Source organism: Perca fluviatilis, chromosome 18 (genome assembly GCF_010015445.1).
Source record: "Perca fluviatilis chromosome 18, GENO_Pfluv_1.0, whole genome shotgun sequence".
Lineage (NCBI taxonomy): Eukaryota > Metazoa > Chordata > Actinopteri > Perciformes > Percidae > Perca > Perca fluviatilis.
In genome coordinates, this window is record NC_053129.1 from 19,429,098 (window position 1) to 19,439,748 (window position 10,651).

Sequence of the window (10,651 nt, forward strand, 5' to 3'; positions counted from 1 at the left end):
GGGGACCGAAGAGGGAAAAGTTACATGGTATGCCTTTAATTGTACTCAATTTGGCAATCTACGTTACTTCAATTACATGTTATAAAATTGAATGAATGCAACTAAAGGTAGGTAATAGCCTATCTTTCATAACCCCTAATTATAGGAATTGCCATAAAATGAGGATTAAATATGAATGGTTATTTGACATAGAGAATTCATGAAATAGTGACTTTAGCCTCACACTGTGATTTCTTCTTCTTCTTCTTCTTCTCAGTTTGTTGGTCGCATCAGGCCCACCGGTTCCGTTTGGAGGAAAACCGGTCCAGGTTTTCCAGCCGACTGCTGTACTGACTTCGAAGGGAGGCATAGAGGCAGGTAAAGGCTCCTCTGTATATCTGGCTCCGGTTCCAGTTGCTACAGGTGGTTGTAGTATTTTCCGGGTTTTTATTTGTACTTTTACCGACTTTTCCTTGTGTGTTTTTTTTCTTTTCTCTCCAGCCTGCCTGCACTCTGTCTGGTTGAATTTGAATAGACTTTGGGAGGCAACGTCTCCAGTGTACAGCAACACAAAGTCCCATGCTTTGAAAAACTAAAATATGGCGGGACTGAGGGATTATACTGCCTCGCAAAAAATAGCAGCTAAAGGACGATGCGTTTTGGATTTGTTTTAAAGCTGTGAGTTTTTTGCGCGAACAGTTTTCGGTCCCGCTGGAGTTATTGGTATGAAATAATCATGCCCTTTCATCAGAGGAGCATTGAGCCGCGGCGTGTTTGTAGGTTATCGGCGAGGGATGGCTGGATACCAAGGGAAGAAACCGGGAAACGCAAGTTGCGAAAACCCGTGTTGTTCTCGTCATTGGATGAGGTTGGCTGTCATACTTTGACCAACATAATTCACCAACTTTCCGACCTTTCTCGACATGCCAGCGACATCTTCCTGGGCATCGAGATGGAGGCAGGGATGGTGTTCAGAAGATCCTGCAGGATTCAGGGGCGGCTGCAAAGGCTGCAGGGTGAAGTCCGCAAGTTTGATCCCAAGAAAATCAAAATCCGTAAGTTTGCAGTGCTGGTGACTTGGTAACTGTTAGTGTGCAGTGTGAGCAAGGCTAACGTTATATATTTAATACCTAGACCCCGATAGCAGTACGTTACTGTAGTCATATAGTGGATATATCAGAGGAGTCACTATAATCTTCTAGTTAGGACCCATATGTATATTATGAATATAGCCTATATGGCACAATGATACTTCTGTACCATGAATTCTCTCCACAGATGGATATTGATTAATTCCAGGGAGAAATAGATAAAATATAAAATAAGTTTTCATTTGAGATGTCTGTCTTTGAATCTGGAGTTGTGTTTTTCTTTTTTGACTTTTGCTGCTCTGTCATAATGACATAATCATTAGTGTGAAGAGATGCTGGTTCGTCAGGTCCAAGGTGACTGTCACATTTCGTCCATTGAAAGAACCAGGGAGGAGCGACTGGTGACACATGGCTGTATGTGTCATGATTCAGACTTATGTTAGCCTAATGGGGGTGTTGAATCCCGTCAGAAATGATGGATTTCCTCTCAACGGACTCACCATCTGTGTTCAAGTCTTCAAAGGACACCGAGATCACAGAAGGCCTTACAACCCTCTTCCCCCATTTCTTCTTCTTCCTGTTTTATGCATGAAAACAAAGTTGGTCAACTCAAAGATAAATGGATAATTAATTCCCTTTGCTGCAGCCTGTGTTTACTTTTGCAATTTGTGATTTGTTTTTGCTGCCCTTGCAAAGCTACCTGTAGTCTCACCCACAGTGGTTACATATTAACTCACACTATGGTTACGTGCCAGCTCCGTAAAGATTGAGAGATAGGCCTGACATTTAGTTAGCTTTGATACAGACCTGTAGTAGGGCCTTTGCGTGAGTAAATATCTGCTACTTTATTACACTGCTTCCTATTTAATGGGTTTGTTATGTGGTTCTGTCGATTAAACATAGTAGTTAAGGGATTGTGTTTCCCATTGACTCCCTGCATGGCTTCTTTGTAGATCTAATTAGCCTCTGAAATATGTTGCAAAGTAGGATTCAAAAGAGAAGACAAGCCCAAATTCCTCTGAACATTGGTGACAGAGGAGGATTTAAGTTCTGAGTCAGAATCAGTCCTTGTTTTTGTCCCCTTTTTACTCTATCTATTCACCCAGCCTTTGGTCTGACTGTGACTCACACTCTCTATCTCTGTCTCTCTTTCACACACACACACACACACACACACACACACACACACACACACACACACACACACACACACACACACACACACACACACACACACACACAGATTCAAAAACTGGTTGCAGGTGAAATGACAAGCTGAGCAGACAGTTCCCAGACGTATGTATGTGATGTATGATGAGCAATGGATTGAACACGCACAAACACACACGCACACAGAGGCTGATACTTCATCAAGCTGTGTTTAGTGGGTGCCTGCTACGTGACAGCTTCGAGACATTTGACTAATCCCCTGTGTTATTGCATGACTGGACTGTTCCTATTATCTATACCTGAAGTTTTGATGCTGTCCTAGGTGGGATTAGGAGTTCCTTTTTAAAGCTTTGGAGGTGGAGGCTAGCAGCTGATGACAAGGTGTGAGAGAGTAGACTGGAATGTAGTGTGTTACTTAGCGATCTGTAGTTGCCAGCTCCCACATAGCCCCAAGGCCAGCACTGGGTGGACAGAAGCACTGGCTTCAGATTCATTACAACAAAGGCATGTATGATTGACTCTCAAGTTTTTCCACACAAACACACCTGTCTTTTAAAAAATGTCCTTGAAGCGCATTTCTCCAGGATTTGAATGTATCATAATACAGAACAGCTGGTGGAGGTTTTTTGAATGAGTATTTGAATGAATGTTAATATCTAATGCCGAAACAAAGCGTTCATGTAATAGTTTTTTTGCATGCAGCCTCCTCTTACACACACCTCAGTGCTTTTTGTACTGTATGTCTAGTATAGGTTTTAACCTCAAATTTGATGAGACCACATGACATATCACCTTTACAGTATTTGACCAGGCCTAAAGGAATGTATTAGATAATAATCATATCATTTTATAGTTTGCATGAAAACATTTAACTGTGACTGGTCACTCCTTTTGTCTTCAACCACTGTGGGTTAGAATTCCTACTCTAACCTCAGGTCGGAGATAGATCAAGTTACTGGTGAGGGGCAAAAAGAGGGGCCCCTATGTGCTGGGGGACTGACATTGAGGAAAGGGCGTAGTGAGCGTGTGGGTGTGTAGTGTCTCATCTTGCTGTTTGTCTGCCTGATGCAGTCATAGTAATCATCTGGCAGCTTAAACAGGGACATGATGGAAAATGGGATCTTCCTCTCTTTATGTATTTTGACTGTCTCATGCCACTGTTAATCCAGTTGTGCTGAAGTCCAGGGCGGCAGGTCGGAGGTCATTCTCTCCAAGTCAAGAGTTTAAATAAAGTCTAGTTTAGCTGGTTTGGGTTTCTGCTGCAGGCCAACAAGGTTCAGCTCAGCTATGGCTGACTAATACAGTATCCTGAGTAGTTTATGATTAACAGTCTTACAGAATCAATGCATGTCACACTGTGCAAGGTGGTGTAATTACAACAGAGAAAAAAAAAAAAAAGAAATGTCATTTCCCCTTGCGGGATCAATAAAGTATGTATCAATCTTAATAAAGTATTGTACCCCAATCTATGCCAGACTGTACAATATCAATGTTCGAGGCATGTCGAATGAATGAATTGTAAAGCTACAATAGGAAAAAACAAATTTACGTCATCCATTGGCAATGCTCTGATGTTTCGAAAATAGATAAACGATGAACAAGCTTTGGCCAAGTTAATCACAGTCGTGGGCTGTGATTAATCACGACTAGTCACAAATATAAAATACTAGGATTTACTTGTAAACGTGCAGTGTTGAAATTCATAAATGCATGACAAACTGGTTTAAAGAAACAGTTGTATTATCACTTATCAACCATTAACATTTATTAAACAAGTGTTCAACAATCTTGTTGCTTTGTTGAGGCATCCATATGAACTGCAGGCATATTTAGCAGAAACCAACAACTGTTACAAAGTAATGTCTGCTACAAAGTCACAAATGGCTTTTTTGCATAAGTAGGCCTATTTTAGAAATGGAATGCCATAATGTATGCGAAGAGACAGAGGGAACAGTCTCTTCATTCTTGGTTAAAGATATTTACTTCAAAAAGTGTGCATCTGTGCATCATTTCTCCTGTCAACCAATCATACAGTCTTGTCTTTCTTTCAACTGGTTGCTCAGGCAGACTAGCTTGTTCAGATGATAGAGCTGACCTCTTCTTCTGCAGAATGTTGCCTTCCAAAGAGAACAGTCCCTCACATGGCACTGTTGAGGCAGGTGTAGCCAAGTACCTTTTTGCAATATGGGACCGCTTATCATATCCACCTGCTTGTGACGACCACCACTGTAGTGTACATGTTTCCATGCTGACACAGGCGTCTGCCTTGTACCTCTCTAGAGGTTTATCTGTGGACAGCACCTCATCATCAGACTCTGACTCTGATTCCATCAGTAGGAGGGCCATCTTCTTCTTTGGTGGCTCTGGCTCCACTTTTTCTCCAGAAGCCTGTGGTGCAGGTTCTCCATCCTTCAGCATCTCACTCAGCTTTTGCCACACCTCTCCCCGTTATGTCCCACTCATTCGCAACTTCCAGAAACTGGCTAGCGGATGCTTCTGTTTTTAACACGCCCAAAGGGAATGAGTGCAGCTGCCAGTTGTCATCGATTAGGTGTGCTGTTACACCAAGGTAGTTATGGCTACTTACTGATGCCCAGTGGTCTCCAGTAAGTGCAATAAAACTTCTTCCAACTGCCTCATTTTCGTAGCTTTTTCAACATTGTACAGTCAATGTATTCTGGTAACAATAGTTCCCCTCGAAGGTAGCTTGTATGATGGGTCGCCTGTGGCGATCTGAATGATGTCTTGAAGGACCCCCCCCCCCTGAACTGTCGATGGGCCTGCAGTCTGCAGCGACCCATTTAGCGATTGCACTAGCTAGCTTTGCTTTTGTCGTTTTGTTAATAAACTTGCCTCTGCTGCACTCCGCCAGTGTTGTTTGAAGAGCACGGCTTGTTGACCCTGTCTCAGCACTAGCATCTTTGCCAACATCAGCAGAAATGTGTTTCGCCAGAAGATGGTACTTCAAACTTGCCGTGCTTCAGTTAGCAACAGTCACACAGAGGGATTTCTTTTCGATACTGTCATGATTTTGATGCAGGCGTTTTTTGGTTGCCAAACAATACGATCTAAGACCGCTTTTGATTGACAACCAAAGATTTCACCACAATTCTCTCACGATTGTCAACTTTTGTTTGGGATAGCCCAAAATTGCACCATTTAAATGGCCTTTTAATGGAGGACTTCTTAGCCTCACCCACTGACATGTCCCAACTTTGACTTTTAATTGAAGTGTGTCCCTTTTTAACTAAATAATAAACACTATATTTCATCTGCCAAATATAGCACGGGGTTGAATAGGGAGTATGCTATTTTAATGTTGAAAGTAGGTCGAGCTAGTGAAGGTTAATTGGAGTTAGAAGAGACTTAGGGCATCCCTGTCAGATACATGTTGATGCCCACTAGCTACCTGCTGCTGTGGGGCTCTGAAACACACACACACACACACACACACACACACACACACACACACACACCCATATACACACATACACATAAACATACACATACAGACACACACACAGAAGCAAAAAAAATCTGGATTTGACACATGCTTCCAGCTGACCTGCTAATGTCCACAGTCAATCTTACTTTAGACACACATGCAAACTGCCTGTATATTCCTCCCCCCATCCCTAAGTTATTAATAGATGTATGTCTTTCCCCAATCTTTTTTCATCTGTAGCAGCCATCATCTTTAGTGTGTGTTGCTATGTTCAAGTACTTCTCAAGGACGTGTGTGTGTGTGTGTGTGTGTGTGTGTGTGTGTGTGTGTGTGTGTGTGTGTGTTGTGTGTGTGTGTGTGTGTGTGTGTGTGTGTGTGTGTGTGTGTGTGTGTGTGTGTGTGTGTGTGTGTGACACATACATAATTGGCCTGTTTGTTGATGGACATATTTTGGCTCAGGCTGGCACCACACACTGGTGGCCATGACTGTTTGTGCATAAACAGTGCTACTCAGTAATGACTATAACGCCAGTGAAACTTAACCACTTGAGATCCAAGTTGGGTTCCTTATCACATGACAAATAATAACTAATTGCTGTTTATCCTGTTTGACACACACACACACACACACACACACACACACACACACACACACACACACACACACACACACACACACACACCCTGTTTATCCCACCTCAATTCCCCCTACTAGTCACTGTTCACTCAGGCCCGTCATGGTCCCTTCCATTCATGGATAGAGAGCAGTCATTACGCAGCCAGAATCCACAAGTCAGTTCCCACCGGGCTTGTTCCAGCGAGGGTAGCCTGGCCTGGTTCTAGAGGTCGACCTGGACCCATGAGGAACAAAAGAAACGGGATGGGGGTGACAGAGAAAGGGGGGAAAAAAGTGAGAGAGAGAGAGAGAGGGAAAGGGCTGTAGCATTCCAAGAAATGGAGGGATATTCCCATTGAACTGCATCTAGCTTGGACTGTGTATGTGTGTGTATACATAAAGCCGCCCTCTCTCACGCCTCTATGCAGACTGCCCAAGAGGTAGACAAAGCCCTAGCTAGGGCACAAAGGACTTGTAGGGAGTGAAAATGCAAGGGAGAAAGAGGGAGACATAACTGATGAATGTTGTTCCTAAACCTCTCTTGCGCATTTGTCTTTTTGTATTTATACACATGTGCATTTCCTTTAGCAGTCTGTCAGTGTTACCACAAGATTCTTGTTGATCATCACATGTAATGTCCTGACTCCAGCTTTCTCGATGCAGCTCTGTCCTACAGTTCCTTGGCTCAATAAAACTAAATCTGTCAGGGAGTAATTTGCTCTTGATTGTAAGAGACCGTGAAGTTAATAAGAAAATGGCTAAATTTGGCGTGTGTGTATGTGTGTGGGGCTGACTGTGTGTAAGCCCTGGGTTGAGCAGTGGCGTTAAGCCTGTGCGACTGCTAGGAAGTCAGTGAACACCAGATCACTCTGTGGTATATGCTAGTGTATTTTATTAATTATTTCTGCCAGCTTTAGATGATGACACTCAGTTGTTTTTCACATAATTAATTCATGGTTAATTAATGTCTCTATTTCATGGCTGGTTTTGCACATAGTAGTATGATTAGTTTAGTTTAGTTCTGACTTGCAAAAGACATGTCCTGGGAGGACTGATTTAACTCCCACTGTGGTGACCTCTGCTTGGAGGATCCAGAGATACCCCTCCGTCTCCTGGATGGTTATACATTTGTAGATGCCTTTATATGGTCACAAGCACACTTAAAAAAAAATTTAATTACACACTTTGCGTGTCATTAATGTATCTTCTTCAACACACTGTTGGTACAGCAGCTGTCGCATTGCCCCTTGTGGGATTAAGAAAGTTGTTGAGTTGAATGGGCCCTTCTGCTCTCTCTCTGGCTTAACCAACAGCAAAACCCCTTTTTTGCATGAATCACATACTTTTTCTCAAAACTGTTAAATTTAACAGGGCTAAATTAATTTAGAATCATTTATCAATTTTCTACATTATGTTTGGTACAACCTGTAGAAATCTGCAATATTTGCAGATTTGTTTTTGCTCATGGATTTTATATTGGCTGCATTACAACAGATTTATTACTGTACATGTTGAAGAATGGTGCAGTTGAAGAGTGCAATCACAGAGTTCAAGTCAAGGTCGTGTTCCAGACTTTACACAACTATTGTTTTATCAAAATAGCCAGATGTTCAGGTCTCAATTGTTTTTCCCCTTGAGAGCCAAACAAGAGCTAAACTGACCGCAGAGCTTAGGATAAATCTGAGAGAACAGATGAGCCTGAGTTCCCAAATTTTTGACCAGGCAAATAAAAAATGACCAAAAAAACGCCTTTAGGGAGATTGTATATTCTCATACAACATCTGACAAAACATTTTCACAGCTTGAATTGAGTGTGTTCGACTGTTTATGTGAGTCTGTGCACAGATGTGACATGATGTTTCAGCATATTCCATTGTCACTCACTCTCCCTTTCACCTCAGCCTTCACTCCCTCCTTCCTCTGTTTTAAAGTCTCTTCCTCTCTCCCGTCTCTCTTACTCCCTGTCCTATATTTCTTTCCCTTTCTCTCTTCCTGTTGTTTCATATGGCTTCCAGACCTTTCCTCGCTCATCTCTGTCCATCCTCTGCCCTTTGATGTCTGCCCTCACACTGCCACGCTGACCACAAGAAAGACATGGCCCCAGCTCGCCCTTTATCTTTCTCTTGCTTTTTGTCTCTCCTATAATCTGTTTTTGTCTTGCTTTATACATTTCTCTTAAATTAATGTATTTTCATACTTCACAGTAGCCCAATTTCCTTAGTAAAATGTTGTTAATGTCTGGAATAATATGTGCTAGCCTACAGATATCTGATCCACTCAACAGGTGAAGGAAACTGCAGGGATGTTGTTGGTGTCTATTGTTTTTCATGTCATTGTCTGAATTACAGTGAAGCCAGGAGGGCTAAGTAGGGAAGCTGCAGTCTGCAACTGCTCGTCGATAAAGCAGTGTAGTGCGAGAAAGGGAGACAATACGGTATATATGAGTAATGTATGTCACACACAATAACAAATCCCATTTTTCATAGAAGGCTTAGGGTTAACATTAAAAATCTAATATGTGCCTTTGTCTGTCACTCATGTCGCAGGTCTTTACTCTTGGTGTGGAACTTGGTAAATTGACTACTGTGTAGATTTACCTGCAAAAAGAGCTTTCAAGTGATGCACGATGCATCATGGCAGCCAGCAAGGTGGTAAACATTGACTGTAGAAGTGTATTGCATTTACTTGGAGCAGACTTGTTGAAACAACATGGAATTGCTTATATTTAATTTCAAGGTGCAAATCTGATAAGCACTGATACATTTGGTCCATTTCGTGTGAAGTAATGTCGCCTTATGATTGTCAACCAATCAGTGATGATCTGGTTAAAATCACTGACTGATGTTCACACAGCAGCATCTGTACAGCCAGTGTGAGATGGACTGGAATTTAGGTCACACCATCATTGAGATACACAACCGTTTATTTTGCCAGCTGTTTCAAGCAGCTTTGTTCTTTGGTTTTTACAATAGAAATTGTTAGTATCTGTATGGATGTGATGCATCATTGTCACACTGAGCCTCGTGCCTTGTTTTTTGTAAAAAAAAAAAAGTAATCCGTTTATCAGCAGTTATCAGTTATTTGTTGTTTTATCAGCCAAGTCACCACCAAATTAAACTATTTTTTATAAACTTATTCATGTTATGATGTAGTATTTTTCCTCTAGCCTGGTTATTGTATGTTCAGGCTTTTTATGACAGTTATTCATTGAACCTACAACACAGTGGCAGCTACTGTAGCAGGCAGTTACTATTGTTATACCCTTTTCACACAAAGCAACATCTTGCGGGGAAAAAAAGTTTGCTGTTGGTATAAATGTCACAGGAGTGCAACGGGGTAGTTATAGTAACAACAGCATAACTGCACTATAGTAAACCTGTTTCATAGTCGATGACGTTTCATAAGGTGTCAGAATAAACAAAGGATGTCCTCTAAAAGCTACACAACCACTTTTGATGGCAGCAAAGGTTAGGATTGAATACATCCTGTATAATATAGCGGTGATGTGTGTGTATGGCAGACAGACAGGCAAACACACATCCATACAATACATAATGACACACTGCAGCAGGTGGGAGCTCATCTTACGGGAACATAAAGGCTATTGTTATCTCGCATCTGCACTTTACTGCACTCAAGGCCTGGAAACACACTGCACACACAGACACGCGCAGATACACTCGGACTTTATGACCGTAACTGGAAAAATAAACAGGGATTTTCTGCCACATCTGTCACTTGTGCCACTTAACAAACCCACAGACGCACACGCGCACGCACACGCCCACGCCCACGCCCACGCACACAATGAGCAACAGTTGAATGTGGAATCATACTGAATATTTACACTTAAAAATCAGTCATGGGAAGATGAGAAGTTGGGGTAGAGCTTCGGCTATATTTGTATTGGCAGATAATTCCTTAGAAACAGCCATTTGTTTGCTCTATTTTTAGTCTTGTAAACATTGGCAACAGTAGACAACAATTTCCTCAGCTGAATAAACAACTATAAACTATAAACAACTATCCGTCCAATATGAGTTTTCTGTTGCACGACTAAAACAACTTTTGAACGAGCACGTTCCACCAAATGACATTCCTTCCCGAGGCTTTTTTGCAGAGGCACCGGTATTGCGTCTGGCGCTTAAGACGCGTTTTGCCGCCCAGGACGATTGTGATTGGTTTAAAGAAATGCCAATAAACCACAGCCTGTTTTTCTCCTATCCCGGGATGCTGTGTGGACTAACCAAACCTTCCTCCACAGCGCTGTGAAAGAAGGTCTGGCAATGCGAGACTATGCAACTTATGACTGCCAATTGTTCTCCACTTTGGTTGCTTATAATATTGGCC

At 42.1% G+C, this 10,651-nt stretch overlaps 1 protein-coding gene across 9 annotated transcripts in view; it reads left to right on the forward strand.

Annotated features, from left to right (window-relative positions):
• Window positions 1-497: 497 nt before the first annotated feature.
• The window catches only part of nhsl1b (NHS-like 1b), a 112,238-nt gene continuing 102,084 nt past the window's right edge, over window positions 498-10,651 (forward strand). For 4 of the 9 annotated variants that reach the window (XR_005636890.1, XM_039781569.1, XM_039781580.1 and 1 more), the window contains exon 1: window positions 499-1,034. Coding sequence is in view for 6 of the 9 variants with exons in the window: in XM_039781569.1 (XP_039637503.1) it covers window positions 716-1,034 (319 nt within the window). In the remaining 3 variants the exon portion in view is untranslated. Of the gene's footprint in view, window positions 1,035-10,651 lie in introns of all 9 variants that reach the window. The other 5 variants (XR_005636888.1, XR_005636889.1, XM_039781579.1 and 2 more) reach the window with 2 other exon arrangements.